At 42.7% G+C, this 27081-nt stretch overlaps 2 protein-coding genes across 6 annotated transcripts in view; one reads left to right on the forward strand and one right to left on the reverse strand.

Annotated features, from left to right (window-relative positions):
* The window catches only part of gbg12 (Guanine nucleotide-binding protein GI/GS/GO subunit gamma-12), a 59210-nt gene extending 38992 nt beyond the window's left edge, over window positions 1-20218 (forward strand). Inside the window, 4 exon segments of one of the 5 annotated variants that reach the window (NM_001140045.1) lie at window positions 16879-16926; window positions 17037-17145; window positions 17383-17719; window positions 18844-20218. In NM_001140045.1, coding sequence (NP_001133517.1) covers window positions 17053-17145; window positions 17383-17508 — 219 coding nt within the window. In that variant the 5' untranslated portion in view covers window positions 16879-16926; window positions 17037-17052 and the 3' untranslated portion in view covers window positions 17509-17719; window positions 18844-20218. 5 annotated transcript variants of the gene reach the window in all.
* A 3971-nt stretch (window positions 20219-24189) lies between these two features.
* On the reverse strand, window positions 24190-26800 carry LOC106568974 (growth arrest and DNA damage-inducible protein GADD45 alpha). Its single transcript, XM_014139889.2, has 4 exons — window positions 26602-26800; window positions 25769-25870; window positions 25444-25657; window positions 24190-25082 (listed from the first exon to the last, which is right to left on the reverse strand). Exons 1-4 carry the CDS (start codon window positions 26649-26651, stop codon window positions 24969-24971), a joined length of 480 nt encoding a protein of 159 aa, XP_013995364.1. The 5' UTR covers window positions 26652-26800; the 3' UTR covers window positions 24190-24968.
* Between the last annotated feature and the right edge of the window lie 281 nt (window positions 26801-27081).

Below are 27081 nucleotides of genomic sequence, written 5' to 3' on the forward strand. Positions count from 1 at the left end.
TCCCTGACCAAGGCCCTTCTCCCCTGATTGCTCAGTTTGGTCTGGTGGCCACTTCTAGGAAGAGTCTAAGTGGTTCCAAACTTCTTCCATTTAAGAATGATGGCGGCCACTGCGTTCTTGGGGACCTTCAATGCTGCAGAAATGTGTTGGTACCCTTCCCCAGATCTGTGCCTCAACACAATCCTGTCTCGGAGCTCTATGGACAATTCCTTCGACCTCATGGCTTGGTTTTTGCTCTGACATGCACTGTCAACTATGGGACCTTATATAGACAGGTATGTGCCTTTTCAAATAGTTTCTAATCAATTGAATTTACCACAGGTGGACTCCAATCAAGTTCTAGATACAGCTCTTGGATGATTAATGGAAACATAGCCAAGGGTCTGTATACTTATGTAAATAAGGTATTTCAGTTTTTTTTAAATTTGCAAACATTTCTAACAACCTGTTTTCGCTTCATCATTATGGGGTATTGTGTGTAGATTGATGATTTATTTATTTTTTAAATCAATTTGAGAATAAGGCTGTAATGTAACAAAATGTGGGAAAAGTGAAGGGGTCTGAATACTTTCCGAATGCAGGGTCAGTCAGTTCCAGTGTCATATTTACAATGTGCAGGGATACTGGAGTGATAGAGGTATAGGGGTAAGGTGAATAGGCATCAGGATATATAATAAACATTCTGTCCTTTACTCCTTGTGATTATGGTCTTGTGATGTGGGGCAGGTGCCTGCATTCCCCTTCACTGAGGTCATGGAGAAGAAACTGTCAGTTGACAAGCTATTTATAACTCAATTCCGTGCATGGTTCAATGGGGAAATTCCATTATGTTTACCCCCAACACTGAAGCAGAATTCTAGTGCAATGATTCAATGGCCTTAAAGACCCCTTCTCCACACGCTGGGAAAAATGATTCTGCACATAAATGTAGTTCTTGTGGAAGACCATGACAACACCGTGTGTATGGTCTCTAGTGCCCTGATAAAATATTAAACAATGCACTTCCTTTCTTGGAGAAATCACTGGCTGGAATGATGAAAGGTCGGAACTGTTTGCATTTATAAGATGCTTAGGCCTACATCAAGTAAAGGGTGAAGAAAGATACATTTTTTACAAGTGGGTAGTGCTGAGCAATTCACCGGTATGTCAGTTATTTTAACTAATTGAATTCCATTTCGTTCCGCTTTTTTCTGTGAGCTCAATGCGCACATGCGCTGCAGTTTATCCTGAGATAAATCAGATCATGCCCGTACTGTGCGATGTAGTAGGGAGATGTAGTTTCCAACAGGCCGATGTTCTACATAGTTTAGCTTTGTTAATGTTCTACATAGTGTTCCATTGCGCAGTTATTGTGTCTGTGTTTCTTTTACGCCCGCTACATAAGAGACAGAAGAATACTTGATCAAGATACATCAAGAGCAGTTGCTTTGCAATGTATTGGTATTCAACAGCCATAAAAGTACATTATAAGTTTGCGATTCCACGATTCCAATATTTTTGGTATCATAGGAACTTCATTGGGTGGAAGGATATTTAAAATGCTTTTTTTTAATCATGATGAAATTGGGAAAATTTAGCCCCCTTTTAGAACTATATTGTACATGTCTCCTGTAAGACCATGTGATCTGTGAACCGTACATGATGCGGATAACATATTGTGTTATTATACTCCTTACAATTCTCTCAATTATGAAGTATGTCTACACAGTAAAAACTGAGTATTTCTTCTGGAGTTAAAATTATTTTCCTCTCAAGGAGTGAAATTAAATCATTTTAGAGTGTAATTATTACCAGCAGCCGCTAGAGTGGGAGCAAAAATACAGATTAAATTCTATTGGAGTAAAACAGCATGACCATGCCCACTAATGTTGGTTAAATTTAGATTTTGCCGCCATTGTCCATTTGCAAGTGTCTCGTGACTGGAAAGAGTGGACAGATCGAGTGTCGCGATCGTCGTAATAATTGGACCAAGGCGCAGCGTGAGTAGCGTTCCACATCTTTATTATAATGTGAAACTTAGCAAAATACAAATAACAATAAATGAACAAACGAAACATGAAGACAGTGAAGTGCAAACAGGCACCTACACAAAAACAAGATCCCACAAACACAGGTGGGAAAAATAACTACTTAAATATGATCCCCAATTAGAGACAACGATTACCAGCTGCCTCTAATTGGGAATCATACAAATCACCAACATAGAAATAATAACCTAGAACCCCACATAGAAATAATAAACTAGAATACCCCCCAGTCACGCCCTGACCTACTTCACCATAGAGAAACAATGGCTCTCTATGGTCAGGGCGTGACAGTACCCCCCCAAAGGTGCGGACTCCGGCCGCAAAACCTGATACAAAATAGGGAGGGTGGGGGGTGATTAGTGTCGGTGGTGGCTCTGGTGCGGGATGAAGTACCTGCTCATCCCGCGGATCCGCCAGCATCGGGGGCGGCTCTGGTGCGGGACGAAAAACCCGCTCAGCTCGCGGACCCACCATCTTTGGTGGATCAGGCTGAACACTGTGCCTGGACTGTATCTCGATGCCGAGGAAGGCTCCTGCCATGGACCGGGACTGGACACCGACCCTGGCCTGGACATCGGTGCAGAGGAAGACTCCTGCCATGGAGTGGGATTGGACGCCGTGTCTGGACTGGGCATCGGCGCCGAGGAGGGTTCCTGCCATGGATCTGGACTGGACGCCGTGCTTGAACTGGGCATCGGCGCAGGGGAAGGCTCCGGCCTTGAAGCTGGACTGAACACCGTGCCTGGACTGGGCATCGGCGCCGAGGGAGGCTCCTGCCCTGGATCAGGACTGGACGCCGTATCTGGACTGAGCACCGGCGCAGAAGAAGACTCCGGCCATGGAGCAGGACTGGACGCCGTGCTTGAACTGGGCATCGGAGCAGGGGAAGGCTCCAGCCTTGGAGCTGGACTGGACACCATGCCTGGACTGGGCACCGGCGCAGAGGGAGGCTCCTGCCCTGGAACAGGACTGGACGCCTTGCCTGGAAGCTCCGGACCGTTGACCCCCGCTGAAGGTTCCGGACCGTGGACCGTCTCAGGAGGTTCCGGACCATGGACCGTCGCCGGAAGCTCCGGACCGGGAACCGTCGCCGGAAGCTCCGGACCGGGAACCGTCGCCGGAAGCTCCGGACCGGGAACCGTCGCCGGAAGCTCTGGACTGTGAAGGTTCACTGGAGGCCTGGTGCGTGGAGCTGGCACAGGACGCACTGGGCTTTGGAGGCGCACTGGAGACCTGGTGCGTAGAACGGCATCAATGGTACCGGAGCTGGCACAGGACGCACCGGACTGGGGACATGCATTTCAGGGCGAGTGCAAGGAGGGGACACAGGACGTATCGGACTGGGAAGGCGCACTGGAGGCCTGATGCGTGGGACCGGCACAAGTTGCACCGGACTGATGACACACTCCTCCAAACGCCTGCGTTGCCACATACTCTTAGCCAACTCCATTCTCCGGTATCCCTCCTCGCACTGTTCCATTGACTCCCAGGCGGGCTCTGGTACTCTGCTTTGGTCGACCGACCACCTCTCTATCGCCTCCCAGGTTGTCACTGGCTCACTCCCCGGCTCTGTCGACCACCCCGTGTGCCCCCCCCGTCTTTGTGGTCGCGAACCCCGGCGTCGTCGCTGTCCTCCCTTCTCTCCCTGCGTCCTCTGTGACTCCTGCCAAGGAAGGATCTCCTGTCCTTACATTATTTCCTCCCAGGTCCAACTTATTTTCCCCATCGTAGCACGCTGCTTGGTCCTGTGTTGGTGGGATCTTCTGTCACGATCGTTGTAATACTTGGACCAAGGCGCAGCGTGAGTAGCGTTCCACTTCTTTATTATAATGTGAAACTTAGCAAAATACAAAAAACAATAAATGAACAAACGAAACGTGAAGACAGTGAAGTGCCAACAGGCACCTACACAAAGACAAGATCCCACAAACATAGGTGGGAAAAATAACTACTTAAATATGATCCCCAATTAGAGACAACGATTACCTCTGCCTCTAATTGGGAATCATACAAATCACCAACGTAGAAATAATAACCTAGAACTCCACATAGAAATAATAAACTAGAATACCCCCCAGTCACGGCCTGACCTACTTCACCATAGAGAAACAATCGCTCTCTATGGTCAGGGCGTGACATCGAGAGCATGGATCCGTTGAACATCAGAAGTCATTCACAGAACCACAGAATTTATTCAATTCTAAACTTAATTAGAATTCCAGATAAATTCACTGTTATTGGTTAACTTTGTGTGTAAATTAAAACTGTTGAGCAACATTATAGCTAGCTAGCATTGTAGTGTAGGCTTACTGTTACTGTACGATTTGCATAGTCAGAGGCTAATGTGAGCATCTAGCTAGAGCTAATTAGCTAGCTACAGTACATTTAAGTTATACCACTTTTAGTGCTTTATGGACAGTATGTACGCTCAGTGGATCGGTGCATCACCTGTTTTACATTTTCAACAGAGCGGTATTAGCTATTATCAGTAGCTAGCGGACTTTACTGACTACTGCCAGCAGGTTAGTCAGTGCAACATGTGTTTTACTCTGAAAAGCGAGCTGTTAGCAGACAGTTAGCAGCAGTTGGTCTGTGCTACATGTGTGTTTCACTGAAATTTAGAGCTATTAGACAGTTTTTAGCTGCAGTTTGGTCGGTGCGACACGTGCATTTTACTCTGGACAGAGCTGATGGACAGTTTTAGAGCAGTTTGGTCGGTGCAACACGTGCATTTTACTCTGAACAGAGCTGATGGACAGTTTTAGAGCAGTTTGGTCGGTGCAACAATTGGCAGTAGAGTTGTTTCCATGTTACTCTAAATAGAGTAAATTACAGTTTATAGAGTTAAATATAAACACTGAATAGAGTAGAAATAACTCTGAAAATGTAACTCTGCAATGAGTACTTTTTACTCTATTTAGACTGGGACCAAATGTTATCTTTTGTAGAGTTTAATTGTATTCAATTTGAGTAAAATTTACTCAGATACATTTTACTGTGTAGATTCTGAAATAAATAAAAATATGTTCATTTGTTCAACATGCAAATATAAATATCTCAAAAGTACCCTTTTTATTTTGCTCATTTTAGACATATTATTTGTAGCAATATACTCTTCAAACACCTCAAATGTCCAGAGTGGGCTCTCAATCATGGGTTGTTGGTATCATTGCATATGAGAACATTATAGTTTCTCCAATGCGTATATTTTTTGGAACAATGTTGTAGATTTTCTAAACAGAGTTCACAAATATCAGACCTCTGTGGCCGTTTGCAAACAGTAAATGTGTTTTTTAAATGTAGTTGCATTCCCAAAACATAAATACATTCATCACAATTATATTTTACAGTCAAAATTGCAAATAGATTTGTCAAAAGAACACAACTGCCTGCCAAAAGATTAATGCAACCCTACGATTCTCTTGAGTCCAAGCAGACAAAACAGAAAGTAAGTCTGGCCTTTAATAATCCCAGTAGATGAATACATTTTCTTTGCAGTCAGTAGATCATGCTGATCAAACTTGGAAGTACAAACAATTTCATACACATCAAATGAAATATTTTTTTAAAGCACATTGTGTGCAGGTTTATTTTCTCAGTATCATCACAATCCAATGACATGTATTCAATACAAAGGCTGGTTTGCTCATTGTTTTGTAGTCTTTCCATTGGCGCACAGAAACACAATCCATAATAGAAATAAGGGAAGGTGAATACAATGGAGAAAAACAACTGATATGAATGTATAGGCCTCAATCTACACCAAAACAAAGCTCTATAATGGCTAGGTTTCCATGCAATTGGTGACAGATTTTCATGCAACTATTGTAAAATCCGCATACAGCATACAGTGGTGTTTCCACCAAACTGACTTGCAGATAAAAATCAGTGCCTGATGACGTAGTACACACAAAATGTTATTTTTTGCTTTAGTTTTCATGTACCGAATAAAAATCTAAAGTCTCAATCATGGGTTGTTAGTATCATTGCATATGAGAACATTTATAGAGTTTCTCAAACACGTAAATGTTTTGGAACAATGTTTTAGATTTTCTAAACAGAGTTCACAAGATCCCACCATGTCGAGTTTCCATCACATTTTCAACTCTACTGTTTTGTCACAAAAGCTGTTGTGTTATCAGTAAATAAGCCCACTCTGGTCTTGGCACGTGTGCTCTAGCCAACAGCTCACAGATACAGTGCAGAAAGGCTGTGTGGGTAGGCTAGTCTACATAATGAGATTATAATGGATAATATTTTTATTTGTCAAACGACAGTCAAGCATCGATCATTATGTCACCAGAATCAGACTCTCAATATTTATTGGAAAGGAGCATCAAGATCACCGTTCACTTTCACCACCCTGTGAAGTTCATCGTCAGTTATTTAATCGTAGCCTAATAAACTGCATGATTTCCTGAGTCGTAGTGGGAGGACCACACACCATATCATCGCGTGACATATCAATATTTGCGCTGCTTCATAACATGCTGCTCGCTTAACCTGAAAGCCAGCCCGCACCAATGTGTTGGAGGAAACAACGTTCAACTAATGTCCAGGGTCAGCTTGCAGACGCCCGGCCCGCCACAAGGAGACACTAGAGCTCCTAGAGCCCCCCCCGGCCAAACCCGGACGGTGCTGGGACAATTGTGCTCCGCCCTATGGGGCTCCCGGTCACAGCCGGCTGAGATCGAACCCCAGGCTGTAGTGGCGCCTCAGCGCTGCGATGCAGTGCCTTAGACCACTGCACCAGTGGGAGGTCACGTTATAAATTTTACCGACACAAACAGATCCCACCATGTCGAACAAACAAATTATCTGTCGGCATTTATAAAATTGTACAGAAGCTTCCTGTTTCCATCATAGCTGTCCTGATAATGTTTTATTCGGTATGACTTTACTGGCATAAAACTGTGGAAGAAAACGTGGTTAGTATTGAGGATGATGTCTTGAGTTACTTAAAAGTACTGATTGCCGGAAACAGTTAACACAATTGTACACATTTCTCTTCTGAGGAAAACAGCGTATTAAATTCTGTGAACAAAACACTTAACAGTGAATTTTGTATTCACTGATGACATTTGTATTTAAAGTTTTGCAAAAGTTGTTCTAAGATATGCAAGTCAGGTAATAAAGCAAGATAATGATCAGAAGTTCTGTAAATGTATTTAAGCATTTGATCATCGCTGTTCTGCTATAGATATGTTTCAACACAGATCGAAAGATTGCTTGTACGCGACTGAGAAACTGTAAGGTCTACACCTTTTGTATTCAGCGCATGTGAAAAAGAAAATTTGATTTGATATATTCGCCTACGAGACATTTTTCATGCCAAACATTCTACGACAACGACGTTGAATGCAGAAATAGTCCAGCTAACAGCATAACATTTCTTCCCAGAGGCGAGCGTTCTATCTCTAGAGGACACTTTTATGGCTGCTCTGTCAGTAAAGACTCAACATGGGTTGAAGAGTGCATGGGGCAGAAATGAGCCTAAAGTAATTACATGGGAATTTTGGATTTGTGGATTCTTCTGAAATGAGTTCAGTCTAGAGGCAGCTGTCTAGACAGAGCTGTGTTGTGCTGCTGGTCCAGAGCGTTGGGTGAAACCTCTGAAAGCAACAGGACCGTTTTCAATAAAGAGCGCCTGTGTGCATGTATGTCTAGAGGTATGTGTGGACAAGGAAATGACTGTATGAGTACTGTACTGGACAAGTGTCTTTTGTGTGTGAAACAGAAATGTATCAAGTAATCTTCCATAGTCAGCGGAGGGAGTTCACTGGCGTCGCTTTGCATGACGAGCAACCTGGTCTGAGACCTGAATACTTGTGTTGTTACTGTAGTTTCCAGAGATAATATCAAGACTTAAGGTCTGCAGGCTAACACGGTCTTGGGGTGGTTATACCAATAACACAAGCCACTTACTTAAGGATTACTTTTGACTCTTGTCTGCCACCAATGCTAATACCAGACTGGGTGGTGTCACCTAAGCTAAGTTATCTCTGGAACCATGCCCTCTTCTTTGGGTGGTGCACTTTTTCTCATCTTTTACCCCAGAACTGACGTTACCTATGTCTCACCCCTGCAGCTTTTTTTTCTGTGAACCTACTAATGCTACAGCTCAAATAACTACTAGGTTTATAAAGTTACTGAACTCTCACTGCGCTACATTCTTCCAAACACTGAAACCTTGTGAGTTGTCTGCATGATGTAATCTTTCTATTTTTAAGATCCACAGACTACTGTTCGAGTTGTCCAAGCTATTCGATTGGTTACAAAAGGTATCCAACAGAAAGACTGGACCAGTGCGGTCCCAACCAGTGTGCATGACAACAGTTGCTCGGCAAGCTAAAGGCCGAACGGCTCTGAGCAGCTTTTCTGGTGGGAATGGGATGATGTCACCCTCTCTAGCTCCTCAGTGCCTCAATGTTTCTCACACTTCAACAAACACAAGCTCCTACCATCAGCAACTTTTCTGTTTCTCTCTCATCGACTCGTCAAGCTATCCTACTTTACTCAGCAAAACCAGTGGTCTTTTACGGCGTTCGATAAACTGGGTAACGAAGTGAACACAACGAAGTGTTTACTGTAAACAAGTGATTGCCAGCGGGGCTGATCTTCTATTAGCCACAATGATGGTGTTGTAGGAGAAAACTATTTTATTCAGACTCAGCTGGAAAATGCTCATACTGGCAAAAGAGCACGGCTCGAATGGTGTGAATAGCCACTTTTAGCTTTTCGCCTGCAGACAAGGGGAACTCCTGCAGAAAACATATAGCTAGCTGTAGGATCTTAATTTGAGACAAACTTGCTACAGTAGGAAAACAATACTGCAGCAACAGGAAATGTGGATTAGCATTAATTAACATTTTTGTAGGGGTTGATACATTTTTAGTAAGGGAAAATCAAGTTTGAAATTTCAAATAGGAAATAATAAACTTCAGAAGCCTTTTTAAACCTCAAGTACAGTACCTCTTTTAAATGTCCTGCATTGCAGGAAGGTGTTTCTCACCCTTTGCCTTGATGACAGCTTTGCACACTCTTGGCATTCTCTCAAGTGTGCCTTGTTAAAAGTTAATTTGTGGAATTTCTTTCCTTCTTAATGCGTTTGAGCCAATCAGTTGTGTTGTGACAAGGTAGGGGTGGTATACAGAAGATAGCCCTATTTGGTAAAAGACCAAGTCCATATTATGGCAAGAACAGCTCAAATAAGCAAAGAGAAATGACAGTCCATCATTACTTTAAGACATAAAGGTCAGTCAATCTGTAAAATTTCAAGAACTTTGAAAGTGCAGTCGCACTTTCAAGTGCAGTCGCAAGAGCCATCAAGAGCTATGATCAAACTGGCTCTCATGAGGACCGCCACAGGAAAGGAAGACCCAGAGATACCTCTGCTGCAGAGGATGTTCATTAGAGTTACCAGCCTCAGAAATCAGTAATCAACTGCACCTCAGATTGCACCTCGCGGAGTTCAAGTAACAGACATCTCAACATCAACTGTTCAGAGGAGACTGTGTGAATCAGGCCTTCATGGTTGAATTGCTGGAAAGAAACAACTACTAAAGGACACCAATAAGAAGAGGAAACTTGCTTGGGCCAAGAAACACAATCAATGGACATTAGACCAGTGCAAATCTGTCCTTAGGTCTGATGAGTCCAAATTGGAGATTTTTGGTTCCAACCGCCGTGTCTTTGTGAGACGCAGAGTAGGTGAACGGATGATCTCTGCATGTGTGGTTCCCACCATGAAGCTTGGAGGAGGTGGTGTGATGGTGTGGGGGTGCTTTGCTGGTGACACTGTCTGTGATTTATTTAGAATTAAAGGCACACTTAACCAGCATGGCTACCACAGCATTCTGCAGCGATAAGCCATCCCATCTGGTTTACGCTTAGTGGGTCTATCGTTTGTTTTTCAACAGGACAATGACCCAAAACACACCTCCAGACTGTGTAAGGGCGATTTGACCAAGAAGGAGAGTGATGGAGTGCTGCATCATATGACCTAGCCTCCACAATCACCTCAACCCAATTGAGATGGTTTGGGATGAGTTGAACCTCAGAGTGAAGGAAAAGCAGCCAATAAGTGCTCAGCATATGTGGGAACTTTTTCAAGACAGCATTCCTCATGAAGCTGGTTGAGAGAGTGCCAAGAGTGTGCAAAGCTTTTTTGGTTACTACATGATTCCATATGTGTTATTTCATAGTTTTGATGTCTTCACTATTATTCTACAGTGTAGGAAATTTGAATTTATGTGTCCAAACTTTTGACTGGTACTGTATATAATTTATTATATGCAAAGACGATTAAATCAAGAATAGTCTGATGGGTGACAATATTAGCCTATCACTTGTGAATGATATATTATCACTTGTGAATGATGCCCAGCTTAAGGCAAGAAACAGTACATGCCTTTTTTAGCGATTAAAAAAAATATATATCATAGTTGCACAACTCATGTAGCCTAGCCCATAGGCCTATTTGTACTTGATAAGGTTTGTATCACAACTAAAGTGGCTAAATAACTTTGAAAAATGAAGCACATTAATCCACACCGAGTGAGTTTCAAGTTTGGGGAAGATCATTTTCACCATAAAAATGCACCTTTATAATAAAAGCATTACATGCATAATCGCATTTGCGGTCACTTTTGAGAATGGTGTTTTCCTGCTAATGGAACATTCGCGGTTATACCCACAGCTGTCCCAGACTATGCTTGGAATATTTATTTATTGCACAGAATAGAATAGGTCAACCTTTGTACAATGGGGGATAGTAGATTGACATAGGCTAGTGCTTTTGCTGTTTGTTAGGCCCACTCATCTTGTTGGCTGACGAAAAGTAAATGTGGACAGTTCTTCCAATATCTTCATGCGCCTTGGAATTGGATAAGGAAGCTTGCAGTTGCATCCCCGATGTGTCTGTCTTCACTTGCAGCCTGTGAGAAAGACCCGATCACATGATGGATAGTCATGTGAGTGAGAGGTGCTTCGTAGCACGCAGCCAGAGAAGGGAATTGTAATTGTTATGTTCAGCCCAAGGGCACAACGGCCACTGGCCGCAAAAGGCATGGATTTATTTAGGGGGCGTTACGGCCACACAAAGGGGATGCTGTTGGGAAATTCGATGCATTATCAAGTGCTTGTTAAATTGTAAATGAGAGACTGATGAAGTGTGTACAGCCTGCACAAAAAACAAAGCAGAGATCATGCCTTTCATGCAACTTTTTTCAAATCATCATTAGAGTCTCATCATGCAGCCTTAGAATGTATTAAAAATATAAACATATAGCCCAATGTTTGTATCACAACTAAAGTTACATAAATATCTCTAAATTCAGCATATAGGAGTACCTGTTTCTTTGTTAACCGCTCAACACAGAATAGTCACATGTACACACTCCCTCAAATAATTTGGAGAAAATATAATTTCTATTGTATTCTTCATACTATAAAATAATATGAAATAATGCCAAATCTTTTCTGTGTCTGCTAAATGAACTAGTGTAGCCCACAGCCATATGGCATAGCCAGATCAGGGCCTAACATAAGGACAACTCAGAGTATGGTACTCTGTTCATCTGAAATAGACTACATTTTCTTCCTATCATGTACCTTTAGACCTGTCTAAAATAAATAATGGATGTATTGTGATGGTGTAGGCTATATTACATGAACTTTTTAAAATGCAGATATTCCAGGTTTGCATCACTGGCTTGTAGGCTATGCGTGGAGATGCTAAATGTGTTTATGTTAATTAATGGTCAATTACCGTCAATTAACAGTTATTTGCTTGACAATCACAGGCTGACAACATTTCATGACCGCCACAGCCCTATCTACTGCCAATGTTTATCTATGTCAATTGCATGGCTGTGTGCTCGATGTTTATGCACCTGTCAGCGACGGGTGTGGCTGAAATAGCCGAATCCACTAATTTGAAGGGGTGTCCACATACTTTTGCCATGTGTAGATAATCCTCTATGAAAATGAATGGTCCATACCCCATGTCTCTATCATAATCTGTTCAAAGGTTATTGGAGTTTTACCCTTGTATGATGGCCAAAATTTGTGTGACTAAATCAATGGAGGCCAGAGAAAAAAAGTGTTAAAAAATAAGGAAAATTGCACAGCATCGCATCAGCTAGGCTGGATGCTGTGTGAGAATTAACTACCTAACAGGCTCATATTCCCGTTGAACTCATCATCCTTCTTCTCAAAGACTTCTCACAAAAACAAGCGTGTCTCTGTGAAATGTCAACGGAGCATTGAGCGTACCGAAAGCTTTTTTATCTTCAAAGCTTTTTAGATTTAATTCAGCTCGTCATGCAAATGTTGGTTTTTGCGACCTGCGGGAATAACTTTGAAGACCCCCTTTACTTGCTCTGACTTTGCTGATATTTGTACTTACTATGACTGTGATATGTGGTTGTCCCACTTAGCTATCTTAAGATGAATCCACTAGGTCACACTGGATAAGAGCGTCTGCTAAATTACAAAAATGTAAATGTATTTGTTTCCGAAATCTGACTTTTTTGAATATATTGTTTATGAAATGTTAGAAAAAGACCCCACTGAACGATTCATATCATGAATAATCATATTTGTCTTGGTAAAATGTATTTTATAATGTAAGGAAGTGATATTTCATCACCAACGACAACCTACTATATGTGAATCGTAATAATCTAGCTAGCCAGCAAAAAATCACCTAAAACTAATGTTATCAAGGTAGGTGACTGTCAATTCTTCATGGCTAGCTTGCTAGCCAGTTAGCCCTACGGACTTACTATGGGCTTGTGATTTATGCACAAGCACATAGTAAGGGAATTGTAGGCAGGTAAACATGCCAAAATTAACACAGTATATATTTATTAACGTATCAAATATTGTAGTAAGGCAACATATGAGCTGTGAGAGTTTATTTTATTTAGCTTAAGCAAAAATACAGGATTTTGACTAGATGGGATACAGCTTTTGTCAGATTTGACTTTCGTAGCAGTTTAGGAGAATTTACGCAGCAGGTTAGGTGCTCCGTTTCGCATAGTTTGATTTGGACTCATACTCTGACCCTCCTGTGCTCCAATGTGCGTGTTCGGAGCACGGTAATATGCGTATTGAAAAACACCCTGTGTGTGTGAGGGAGAGACCGATTTTGGCTCGCAGCCCAGGGCTTTGAACTCACAAAAGTTCAAAGAGACAGACTTCTGTCTAGACTCCAAATATCGCGCCATTATACTGTTTCCATGCAAAAGAGGAAACTTTGGCGTCACCACTTTTTTGGCAGATGCCCATAGCCCCACGATGTCTATAGACAACTTAAATGAACACATTTCAATAAGCCATAGCCTTCTATAGATATAATCATGATGACGTTAAATGATTAATAAAACTCCGGCAAAAATGTTTGTTTATAAGTCATGGCTTCAGGCAAAGCTGTACACATATTGTCAGAGGTGTCAAGTAATATACTGACTTTAATATAAGCAATTTAGCAGATGCTTTTATCCAAAGTGACTTACAGTTATACATGCATACATTTTACATATGGGTGGTCCCGGGAATCAAACCCACTATTGTGGCGTTGCAAGCACCATGCTCTATCAAGTGAGCTACAGCGCCTATTCAGAGCAAACTCTATTCTTTCTAGTGACTCACAAGGACTCCCAAGCATTGTGCTTGGAATGTAATGTTAATTAATAGCATGTGTGTGGGTGAGTGTGTGTAAGGTACAGTAGAGTAGTGGGCCTGCTCTATTCAGTGCTGTTGGTGGTCCTGTTGAGGTTTACATATGAGGGCTGGAGGGTGGTGGTGGGGGGACGATGGGGTGGGCTATGTTATGGGGTGGTCCTCTCTCTGATCCTAGGTGGTAGAACTACTGTATGATGAAGCATGTGTGGCCCCATGCCTTGGAGTTACTGCAGGGGGATGGGGGTGCCCTCCCAAAGTCAATTAGGATGGTGGTGGTGTTGGTTGGCGTCAGATTATAGGCTTGCCAACCTGACTCACTTGGGCAGGTCTGAAAACTCCCTTTCACTACAGGCTGGTTGAACTGGTCTTTCAAAGCCACAGAAGAGTTTCTATGGTTCGGGGGCGACAGTTAATTCAGGTACCATCGCTGTGTGAGGCTACAGTATCCAAGACCAGCTTACCTCTGCTACACACAGTCATTTGGTAAGCTGGTCCTGTATACCATATTCTGTTCTTTGTAAGCATGCACTGTGAACTTCTACGAATTTCAGGTTGAATTTAAATATTGCCAAGTGACAGCCAACATCAACTGACTGCAGCTCTATCAGAATCAGCAGAACCCTGTTCGACCTAGGTAATGCAGCACTGTCTTCCTTTAGGAACAGCAGAACACAATTAGCTAAACTGCTCTGGCCTACATTTCCTTCTTTCCAAGAACAGGAAATAAATATCTGGTCGCTGTTTACTGCTCCCGGGAGGGGTCTTTACTTTCGCCAGTGATGCCCTAACGGCGTTCTTTAACTTGTTGACTGTAAACGGGTTGCTCTTTTCATTGTGGCAGTATTTGCCCTGCTCTGAATATTACATAATGAATCTCTCATCATGGTTTCTAAGGGGACCAAGGATGCTGGAGTAATTGATTTTTACAAGGAAGAGCTAGTCATTTATTACCAGAATATGTAAAAATATGTTATCACACTTTTGCCCGAGGAGGATGTAACATACTTTTCTCCTCAGGTCATTGACTGTTCAGCTCTGTTAGCTTGTGTCATTATGTCAGTTAAACACCAGGAAATGACCCTCCAAAAACCTTAGGTGGGAAAAGGGAGTTTTTACCCCTCAGAACTCTCGGCCAGAAGAGTCTCCGGAAGAGTTAATAAGAAACAAAACTGCATTGTTTTTGGGGGGGGTTTCAGATTGATTTAGCTTCACTGGCATGCAGGGTTGGCAGAGATTGAACTTGTGGCACTGACTTTTACATTGGTTGTATTGTACCCTGAAAGCTAAATCAAGAAAGTAATTGAAAGTATCTGACATATTTATTGCAGCAACAACGCTTTGAAGCTCTATCATTGCTGTCTCCCGCTTTTTCCATTGAGCTATTTTTCCTCTGGAGCGTCATGCTTTAATCAGTCAGGCCAGGAAACAAGAGTCCTCCCTCCTTCCTGGACACTAAAAGAGATACAGTGGACTCCTGTTGTAGCGTCAAAGCCGTCAGAAGGGACCACATCCTGTTGGGCACAGGGGTCAAACAAAACAACCCAATCACTCGAACCAGTGGAGGAACAGGAGAGCTCGACTCCCAGCTCTGGCCCTGTGCACACTTTTGTATTCTGATTTGTTAAGTTGTGTGTATTTGCATTCAAATCCTTTACTTATTCTATGCATTTCTTTACAAACTCTCCTATGACATTCTGAAGACTGCACTGATTGCAGACGTTTAGTTCTTACATTTCAGTCTGCAGTAATTCCTTGACAGTGTGTTTGGAATATGAATACTGTAGGACTGTTAACATTGGGTGCGGATTGGCTTGGTTGAGGATTTGAGTAACACCAATGTTCTCAGCTTATAGGGCATTTGGAATGAGGCAGACCTTCTTTTTTTATGGAAGTAGCGCTCCATTTATGCGGGCCTCTTTATTGCACATGTGATGTTTCTGTTTATTACACAATATATTCTGACGAAAGGTTTCCTGTCTCTGGCAGTAAAAGATAAAGTGTGTGTGTGTGTGTGTGTGTGTGTGTGTGTGTGTGTGTGTGTGTGTGTGTGTTGGGAGGGAGGGAGGGAGGGAGGGAGGGAGGGAGGGAGGGAGGGAAAAAGACACCGAAACCAGCGATCCCAGGAAGCCGAGTAGAGGATGTGCCCAGGCATGCTCCCATCGTCCCTGTAAATGATTATCAGGAAGTGGAATTATAGCTCAGAGAGAATGTCTCCTCCAACCAACTGTGAACTTCACACCACTGTTCACGACCACTCAGGACTATACTCTCCACTTTAGACCCGCTGCTTTACTTTGGTGCACTTAAACTACCTTCTCTTATGTAAAGGGTTATCTTTTTGCTCAGTTTGGCAGTTTCCACCACCTTACTTTGGGGCAGCTGCTCTAGGCTTGGATGTGTGTGTATGTTTGTCTTAACTGTTTTTACTACCGACTCTGGCATCGTGTGTCTCTGTGCACAACGAGGAAGCCCTTGTGATGTTATTTATGGGGAAAAGCCTAAGAAGAGAAAGTGTTTGAGCAGAAGCCGTTAACCCTCATGTTTAGCCTTGTTGCAACCAGCTGCAGTGTCTCTTTAATGTCTCTCCTACCAATAAAACATGGTTATATCATGCAAAGACATACTGGAGAACTGATCGACATCACGCTTTGTTGACACAACAGTAACCCTCCGCAAAAGCCACCATCTCATTGTGCTCATTCGTTCTATTATTTGTTTACTGTTATGGTCCCTTCGCTGACATATGATTGGTTTGTTATGACATGCTCTACCGTATGGTGATTTCTCAAGCGGCTGGCAAAGTGTCATAACTGCTTCTCATGCGTCAAAGATGTGTTGGTCTTTACCGTCAGATAGTAGGATGTATGTCTGGGGCAAGATGGAGGGGGAAAATGTTCTGTCCCAATGCTTGCTTTAAAGAGAGTGGTCATGCTTTTAATGAAATGATTGCTGGTTGATTTAGGGCCCTATTCAATCCATATAGCAGAAGTTCAGCACTAAAGCCCAATTGAAATTTAAAGGCAATGTTCCCGCGTTCACGGTTAACGCTGCATTTGTCTGTTCAAGCGGAAATTACCTTTACATTCCTATCGCGCAATCTGTCATGCTTCAGCCATACAGATTGAAAAGAGCCCTTAATCATTTTTATTTTATTTTTTTGCAGGTTTTCCCCCCAAGATTCAATAAGGTTAGATTTCAAGTCTTTGACTAGGTAAGTGTTGTCCAATTTGTCTATATATTTACTGTACTTTTGCCATATTTGTGTTTTTTCATTAAACATTCTATTCTATGAGGTACTTTTGTTATACTTAATGCATATAGTGGTGTGGAGGCCAAGATGTCATCGAAGATGCCAAGCTCTAACAACATAGCCCAAGCCAGGAGGACAGTACAACAGCTGAGGATAGAGGCCAGTATTGAGAGGATAAAGGTATGGTATGCTGAAAGTTAGACTGAGTAGAAAGCAGTGTTGAGTAACAATAAAGTACATTTCCTGGTCCTTACCTAAATGTCTCCCTAAATGGACACCAACTTGCAGCTAAGGATGATCTGTTGTCAGTGAGTGTCTGCGCGTGCTTGTGGGATGGGTGTGCATGTGGGTATGTGTGTGACTCCTGTGTCAGCAGAAACCCTCCCATTCACACTCTCATGTCGCTCTGTCCTGTAGGTATCCAAGGCCTCGGCGGACCTCATGCACTACTGTGGTGAACACGCCAAGTACGACCCTCTGCTCATGGGCATCCCTGCCTCAGAGAACCCCTTCAAGGACAAAAAGCCCTGCACTATATTGTAGTGAAGGCTTTTTTATTTATCTGTTTGCTTCTTAATGTTGCCTGTATTTTATTATCTGGGGAGAATTGTGATCTAAAACCACTACTCATCCATCAATCTTGCCTTAAAGCCTGTAACGTTACCCTTTAATGAAAATGCTGTATTTTATCACTCAATTTGAACTTGCCATAGTTATATACATAACTTACAGTAAACAGTTAGAATATACACTACCCTTCAAAAGTTTGGGGTCACTTAGAAATGGTCCATTAAAATAACCAAATTGATCTGAAATACAGTGGAGACATTGTTAATGTTGTAAATGACCATTGTAGCTGGAAATGGCTGATTTTTAATGGAATATCTACATTGGCGTACAGAGGCCCATTATCAGCAACCATCAGTCCTGTGTTCCAATGGCACGTTGTGTTAGTTAATCCAAGTTTATCATTTTATATGGCTAATTGATCATTAGAAAACCCTTTTGCAATTATGTAGCACAGCTGAAAACTGTTGTTTTGATTAAAGAAGCAAATAAACTGGCCTTCTTTAGACTAGTTGAGTATCTGGAGCATCAGCATTTGTGGGTTTGATTATAGGCTCAAAATGGCCAGAAACAAAGAACGTTCACCTGAAACTCGTCAGTCTATTCTTGTTCTGAGAAGTGAAGGCTATTCCATGCGAGAAATTGCCCCGGTGCACAGCATGGTGTTTATACTTGCGTTCTATTGTTTGTACAGATGAACATGGTACCTTCAGGCGATTTGGAAATTGCTCCCAAGGATGAACCTGACTTGTAGAGGTCTTCAATTTTTTTTCTGAGGTCTTGGCAGATTTCTTTAGATTTTCCCATGATGTCAAGCAAAGAGGCACTGACTTTGAAGGTAGGCCTTAAAATACATCCATAGGTACACCTCCAATTGACTCAAATTATGTCAATTAGCCTGTCAGAAGCTTCTAAAGCCATGACATCATTTTGTGGAATTTTCCAAGCTGTTTAAAGGCACAGTCAACTTAGTGTATGTAAACTTCTGACCCACTGGAATTGTGATACAGTGAATTATAAGTGAAATAATCCGTCTGTAAACAAATGTTGGAAAAATATCTTGTGTCATGCACAAAGTAGATGTGCATGCCAAAACTATAGTTTGTTAACAAGAAATTTATGGAGTGGTTGAAAAACGAGTTTTAATGACTCCAACCCAAGTGTATGTAAACTTCCGACTTCAACTGTAGATATTCCATAAAAAATCAGCCGTTTCCAGCCACAATAATCATTTACAACATTAACAATGTCTACACTGTATTTCTGATCAATTTGATGTTATTGTAATGGACAAAAAAAATTCTAAGTGACCCCAAACTTTTGAACGGTAGTGTACGTTGGGACATTGACTGTTAGTGTCTGTCTGATTTAGCTCAGTGGATTTAGCCGTGGTTTCCATCCATCCCTTTAACAAGTCTGTTATCTGTCTTCAATCGTATCTGCTGTCATGTGTGTTACAATGACCGTATATAATGTATTTCAGGCTTTGGAGTCATGGTTGGGACATTTGACTGTATTATCTTCTCCCCATTGACTCATGCTGTTTATTAATAACTTCCTAGTTTAGCAGGGAGTCACCTGGGTTGTCAGTGACCAATGGAGGAAGTAGACATCATCAGAGCCTTCTATTAATGTAAAGAGCAGAAGTGCTTGGTTAGTGCAGAGCATATGTCAGCTCAATGCCAATTGTCGGATAGGAAACTGCAATGTAATGCTGAGGCAGGTCATTCATCCAGACAACCTTAGTATACAGCACTCCTCCCAGCCATTTAAACCAGGTGTTACATAACCTAACACTGTGAGCCAAGTCGCCTTACGTATTATTTATGATAGAGATCATATAATTAATGTATAGTTTGGTTTTTTAAAGAGGAGTTTCAGGTACAAGTATTCCGTTGGGAGAGACCATAGAAGATGCATCAGCTGGGCATGTGGGTTGTAATTAACAATGTAATACATGATTTTCACTCCAACCATGTGTACTATATCATGTATTCAAGGCTGACCCCAAAGTCCAGAGATAAGTGTCCTGTTGAACAGTAAAGAATAGAATGTGCTGTATGCCCTGTCGTTCAGCTTTTGGGAACATGTCCCCCGTGACAAATCTCTAGATGAAACGAACCAGCTGTATCTGTGTGGTTAGCACCTACGGGCTGGAAAGTACAATTCTTTTTGGGAACAATGAATCTTTCTGTGCTGAATTGCAGTGATTTCTAACTGTATCGTGACATCGTTATGTCTACGCATTGTCACGAGTAAAAGACAAGCCAAAACAGGTCTGATTGTACTTACCTGGTGCTACTGTTTGTATTTTTGGTGTTAGCCTCCCTCCTCTAAAAGGTACTTCAATAGACATAAAGGTCTTGAGATCAGAGACAAGGAAACCCAGTAATCCATTACGAATTCTTCAGCGATGACAATTGTATCTCGACTAAGTTTCTTTCTAACAATGGGTTTTATTGCCATAAACTTAGTACGCTAAATCAGGCTACCGTTAATTTGTGTGCCATCACCAGATAATTCTGATTCAACCAGCATACCAGAAATGGCCTTAATGTACCTTTTGGGAGACTCTTATGTGACTCTTGTGAATCTGCTGGATTAAAGACATCTGTATGTGGCTTTGTTCTCTCTCTGCCGTAGTACAGTCGTTCCTACTGTTATTAAACATGGTTTTATTATTGCACCTTGTTTTGTCTGCTCTGCTTCTTTTAAGTCTTCCTCTTTGTTGCTTTCTTGCGTAAGATGCTAGTTTCCCTCAGGGAAGTATTTTTTTCATTGTTCGTCTGATGATGTGTACTACCTCATGTGCAAGAGTACATTGTGCCCATTATGTTAAGATAATCTAACAATGAATCTCAGAAAGCATAATATTAAAATATAGCATCCAATGGCACTCATATCAGAAGGGAATAATGAACAAATACAAAGGGGATGCAGACCAAGCTCGTCCATAGGACTCCCAACCACTCAGCAGTTTGGTTCAGCTCCAGCCATGTGGCCTAAAGAAAGCTACTGTGAGTCATCTATAGCCTAGCCTTGCTTCCTCTCATTACGTGGGTTCTAGTGGACATGTATTTATACCTCACCATGGAGAGAATAGAATAGGCCTTGGCCCATGGCCGTCTGGGCCCAGTGAACAGGAGAGAGCTAAACATAGAAGGTAACGAAACCCTTGTTTCCGCTCTCCGAGAGAGGAGGAGCTATTTTGGGGGATTTGTCAGCATAGCCTGAAGCTTGTTGCCCTTGATTTTCTGTCCTTATCTTTGGGCAGCTGGTGGGTAAACATGTTTTTTTTCACTATGAGGGAAATGGTGGATCGTAACCGAAAGAGACATCTTAGCTATTGTTCCCTCTTGCAGCTGGGAAAGCTAGGCACAGTTTTACCATCTCACAATGGAAGCCTTAAGGCACAGTGTCCTGCACAAGCCTGGCTGCACAGTAGCAGTGTATTGATATCAGCTCTAAGCAGACGTATCAGCCATGAAGCACACAGTGTAATCCTGGTGAGCACAATATCATTGTGTTCCAGGGCGACCCTGCTGTGCACATTGCTAAGGCCTGGCAGGCCTCTGTGAAAGCTTGGCAGTTACAGTGTCAGTGTGTTGGAATGTGCTGATGTGGGGAGGGGCGGGGCAGTGTCGATCCAATCTCTGCACTGTTGGCAGTCCCCCCCCCCCGCACAGCCACCTCGGTTAGACCGAGCCACTCACTCACCTATTCAGCAGTGCAGTGGACCGTGCCAATCATGGCATCTAATCTACTGGCTACTACCAACCAGTGCACCCTCTTGGTATTATAACACTGTTGTTACGCAAGTTCTTCAACTTTTGTGTTTGGTTTGTTATTTTCCTATAGAGATCTACACTGTTATTATTGTATTAGTAGTGTTCTCTGTTGAGTAAGTGTCACATGTTGAGTGTCCTGTAGATGTAAAACATTGTCTCAAGATTCCTTCCCCCCCCAGATACATTGAGTGAAAAATATGAGTCTGATTCATTTGAAATCTGTCATCACCTGAGTCTTTATTGCCTTATACAACCTTCTAAAATGTGTGTTGATTGTGATAACATGAATGCACAGGGGTACCCAAGGAGCAGGTTGGGTAGCTACTAAAGCCTGGGGATTGTCAAATCCCTTGCTTGAACTCCTCCAGTACCAACATAACACTTACATCAACCCTACCCTAATTCTATATAAAAAAAATAACCTTTTCCCCTACACCAACACAATACCACATGACATCAGTGTTAGACTTCTCCACCGGTCGGTCACACGCCTTAGTTACATCATGGTGACCTTCAACACAGTGCGGTCGGGAAGGTCTACCCAATCCAGTGTTATTACTATATAATATACAATATTATTAATACAAGATAATAGAATCCACTTAAAACAACTTATTTTTAGTTTGTGCTATAAAAAGAAACTATATAAAAAAAAATACGAAATCATTGAGCTATGGAAATATCTTGACTTTTTTTACATTTTGAACTGTATTCCAAAAGGTTCTTAAAGCCATTTACAATGAACACACAACAGAAAAAGATCCTTCTCCTCAAGTGGGAAGAAACTGGGTTTTGTTCTGCAAAGGTGACAAGCTCTTCTCGTGATTATAATTAAACGGGGGTAAGCCTGCCTTACATGAGCTCTGACATCATCCACACTCGACGCCAGCGTCACATCGTACTGTGAACCATCAGATCCTCCTCTCCACCCTCTCCGAGTTGGGCATCTCCGGCACGGCCCGCGCTTGGATTGCGTCCTACCTGACAGGTCGCTCCTACCAGGTGGCGTGGCGAGAATCTGTCTCCGCACCATGCGCTCTCACCACTGGTGTCCCCCAGGGCTCTGTTCTAGGCCCTCTCCTATTCTCGCTATACACCAAGTCACTTGGCTCTGTCATATCCTCACATGGTCTCTCCTATCATTGCTATGCAGACGACACACAATTAATCTTCTCCTTTCCCCCTTCTGATAACCAGGCGGCGAATCGCATCTCTGCATGTCTGTCAGACATATCAGTGTGGATGACGGATCACCAGCTCAAGCTGAACCTCGGCAAGACGGAGCTGCTCTTCCTCCCGGGGAAGGACTGCCCGTTCCATGATCTCGCCATCACGGTTGACAACTCCCTTGTGTCCTCCTCCCAGAGCGCTAAGAACCTTGGCGTGATCCTGGACAACACCCTGTCGTTCTCCACTAACATCAAGGCGGTGACCCGATCCTGTAGGTTCATGCTCTACAACATTCGCAGAGTACGACCCTGCCTCACACAGGAAGCGGCGCAGGTCCTAATCCAGGCACTTGTCATCTCCCGTCTGGATTACTGCAACTCGCTGTTGGCTGGGCTCCCTGCCTGTGCCATTAAACCCCTACAACTCATCCAGAACGCCGCAGCCCGTCTGGTGTTCAACCTTCCCAAGTTCTCTCACGTCACCCCGCTCCTCTGCTCTCTCCACTGGCTTCCAGTTGAAGCTCGCATCCGCTACAAGACCATGGTGATTGCCTACGGCGCTGTGAAGGGAACGGCACCTCCATACCTTCAGGCTCTGATCAGGCCCTACACCCAAACAAGGGCACTGCGTTCATCCACCACTGGCCTGCTGGCCCCCTACCTCTGAGGAAGCACAGTTCCCGCTCAGCCCAGTCAAAACTGTTCGCTGCTCTGGCACCCCAATGGTGGAACAAGCTCCCTCACGACGCCAGGACAGCGGAGTCAATCACCACCTTCCGGAGACACCTGAAACCCCACCTCTTTAAGGAATACCTAGGATAGGATAAAGTAATCCTTCTAACCCCCCCCTTAAAAGATTTAGATGCACTATTGTAAAGTGGTTGTTCCACTGGATATCATAAGGTGAATGCACCATTTTGTAAGTCGCTCTGGATAAGAGCGTCTGCTAAATGACTTAAATGTAATGTAAATGTAATGTGAGCATGTCACTCAATAGCAAGTGGAGGAAGGAGTGGGTGGTTTACGCAATCTGCACCCACTGCATTCTCCCTTACAAAGCTTTACAAAGACTTCCAGTCATGTGTTCTCTAACACACCTTCCCTGTGAAAGACTAACAGGCACAAAAAGCCTTGCTTACACTATTACCTACCCCAGCAGAGGTTTTGTAATATGTTGCATTGTATGTAATATGTCCCCACTGGCCATACACTATTAGTTGAAGCCGTGAACTTTGTTCCTTTTTCCATTCTACCTTTATTCACCTGAGCAACTCACTATTGTCAAGTTCAATAGCTAGTTTTGCATGCAAGTCAAAAATCCGAGCAGAAACCCGGATTGTCAAATGTGCTGCAAATGTGCGTGCAGTACTTTTCCTAGTGAGGCGGCAGGCAGGCGTATTGCATTCAAAGAGGTATGCAGAAAGGGCACTCAGCTCAATCATGGGCTGAACTCAGGACGGGTGAAAATGGGAAGCCGTTCGGATGAATGAGCACGGCCTTGCTGACCGAAGCAGAACAAAGCGTGGAGTGGAGGGGGGCTATTGTCTCCCAGGGATGAGGATGTCACTGAGTCCATAGAGGCCAGTGTGACCTCCATGATCCACACGTGATTCCCTATACAACTGTCAGAGGGGTCAAAGCTCAACTAGCTTTGTTACATTTCCAGAAATGAAGAAAAAAAATGAATGAGGACCATCAAGTTCTGGCTCCAAAAATACTTTTTATTGACGACAATAAAACACCTGTGCCTTTACAGACAATTGCAGAGAGATAATGGTAAAAAAATTGTAAACATAAATACATTTAAATATCATAAGAAATAACTTAACTGTAAAAAAGAACTATTCACTTGTGTAAAAAACTGTTGGCATTGGAAACACTGACTGAATGCATAGTATCTTCACTGTTCATTGGATATTTAGCCCTTCCCTTTTTAAATACTTATATAACAACAATAGTAAAGACAACATCAACATTGTGAATAAAAAAAATACAACAAGTCCAGTGTTTCTACAAGTGCTCTTGTTTTGGCAAAGAGAAAGGCCTTGGTTGTCTTAACAACAGTGCCTACAAAAAGAGCTCATCTTTTTGTTTCTCTCAATCTTTTAAGTCCCCACAAGGTGAAGTGCTCTGCCATACATGATTTTATCCTTCTGTACAGTGTGTCCATCTTCCGTTAAAAGCACAGACGTCGGTTTTGGTCTCGTGACTGAACATAAAAAGTGCCTCGTCATCTTGCCTCGACTGCCATAGCCGAGAGTTCAACTCCACCAGTCCCAGTGGAAATCCACCCCCTTTTGTATCCCATCTAGATGGCTGGATCTGATCTTCTTTTTTTCTTCTCAAAATGCTTTATTTTGTTGTTGTTTGACTTATTTTTCCTCCATCAGGAATTTTCCCAGGGTAGTGTGTCCATCAGGGATCACTCTACTCCAGTACAGAGAGAGTCCTTCGCAGGTCTTGCTGTTGGGGGGACCCTTCATCGCTCAGGGAGGTTAATGATGGGTACCCACTGGTCCATGCACCGGCTCTCCCTGCAGAAGCGGTTCACTTTGCTCAGGGCTGGGTCTTTCCAGGAGGAGGAGTGTGGGCTCTGCAAAGACAAGAGAAAAAGAGAGAGTCAATAGTTGCAAAAGTATCCTAATGCCTGATTTTTATGGCCTGCAATAGAATAGATAGACACCAGGGAGTTTCAAGACGATAAGCAATTTAAGTTATTTCCCTCAATGAAAATTCCACAGAAGTCATTAGTGGGAAGACTGAGTTGTTCGGTTACAGGACACAAGGAGTGAGTAATCAGTGGGTGTGGGAATGTTCTGGCATGTCCAGAGAGAGTGTCTCATGTCGACCAGTAAAATAAAATAACTTTTGAGACATTTTTAGCACCTGTTTGTGTTTGAAAGTGATCATTTTTGAGTGAATATGAGGTGAATAAAGTGGAAATAGATACTTACAGTGACCAGGACACAGTGCAGATCCATGGGCTCTCCCCCCTGTGTCCCTCCGCCGAGGATCTCTGCCAGACGCCTGGTGTTGTTAACTCGCAGGATGCTGATGTCATTCTCACAGCAGAATGCCTGGATCAGGGTGAAGTGGATCTGAAGGGCCACGTCCTTTACATCCTCGTCATCTGTAGCCAGGATGCACAGAACCACATTATCTGGATCTCTAATGATGAAAGTAACAGATATGTGGTTAGTAACACTGTAACAGAACATGAAATGCAGACATTCTAAACATGCATGCATAGACATTGGTTTTAAAGTGTAGCCTACTTACACATTCAATGATTTTGCTGCTTCATAGACCCCTACTGTTATGCATCCTTGGGGTAATGCCAATGAGAGAACCTCTTCCAATGCTTTTGCCACTGTATCCATCCTAAAACAGAAAAAATAGTGTATTATTAAAACGAACATCAAACTCACATCAACTTTCACATATGCATGGGCAAAGCTCAACTTATATAAAAAGGAGGGTATGCCAGGGCTAGTCTAGCTGACCTGGCAGACGAACGTTACTGCCAAGCGCAGGAGCTGGCTATCGTGTACTTACTAGGATTTAACGTTAGCTAGCTAGCTAGCTAGCGTAGGTAGTTCTGTACCTTGACCTAGCTGCGAGTCCAACTGACTGATTTGCAAGTTCAAACTCTGAAATCGCGTTTGTTTTTCGGTGCATGTCACTCCACAATTGACAAAACTCCTATTGTATGATGAGTACAACGATAGTCAATTACACTGAAGTTTTAAGTTCAGGTCAAACGTGTTTCCCTAAAATTACCTGACACCGGCGTTACAGTGTTAGGCTAACTGCAGATTGGCTGGCCGGAACGCGTCTCGTGAGCTCAACAGAAAAGCTGGCGTTACATATTCGAATACTGCAAATACTTCAACCAAGCCAAGCCACCTAGCTAGTTAACTAACCAAGTCATAGCAACGTTGTCAAATGACTTAGATAACGTTACAGAAGTTAAATATCTGAATAAAAATACACTGAAGTTTTCAGCTTTATTTTTGAAATGTTAATGCATGCATTGCTTGCCAAGTTAAAGTGAAAAGAGAGTCATTTGTAAATTGCACTGGCATTGACAAAAGCGCTTTAAAGTAGTTTACCTTTCTGCAGAATAATCCCCACTTAGTTCCTCAAATGTCATTTTGCACATGAAATCAAAATCGAGACAATAATATTGCTTGCTGGTATGTCACTGTTAGTGCTGGTGAAGTTGTAACACAGTAGCGACTCTGTTTATCGCTGTTGGAAATGAGACAACAACCGGTGTCCACAGATAATATCGCAAGAACAATGCAAGTGCATAGGATAACGTCAAATATTTGCATACTTAACGTCATTGGCCACATGCTAATTTACCAAGACCTTTCTGGGTGGGGAATGGCTGTAAAATGAGTGGCAACAGTAATGAGATAATCTGATTGGAATACTATTTTAGAAAGGCGTGGTCTCTCTCCAGCTGTTGCAGCTACAGTATGTGAGGTGCTGTGCCTCGTTAGGAAACCGGTCAAGATGTGTTATTCAAGGCCAATTTTGTTATTCAATATAAAATAAATAAATATTTCAAAATGTTGATAAAAATG

The sequence above is a fragment of the Salmo salar genome, chromosome ssa14, assembly GCF_905237065.1.
Source record: "Salmo salar chromosome ssa14, Ssal_v3.1, whole genome shotgun sequence".
NCBI lineage: Eukaryota > Metazoa > Chordata > Actinopteri > Salmoniformes > Salmonidae > Salmo > Salmo salar.

Coding starts and splice junctions, on each gene's coding strand:
- LOC106568974 (XM_014139889.2), bottom strand. CDS start 26,651: ATGTGCAAAATGACATTTGAGGAACTAAGTGGGGATTATTCTGCAGAA. Junction 25,871..26,601: donor GGGGATTATTCTGCAGAAAG/GTAAACTACTTT, acceptor TTTCTGTTTTAG/GATGGATACAGTGGCAAAAG. Junction 25,083..25,443: donor TGCACTGTGTCCTGGTCACT/GTAAGTATCTAT, acceptor TTGTCTTTGCAG/AGCCCACACTCCTCCTCCTG.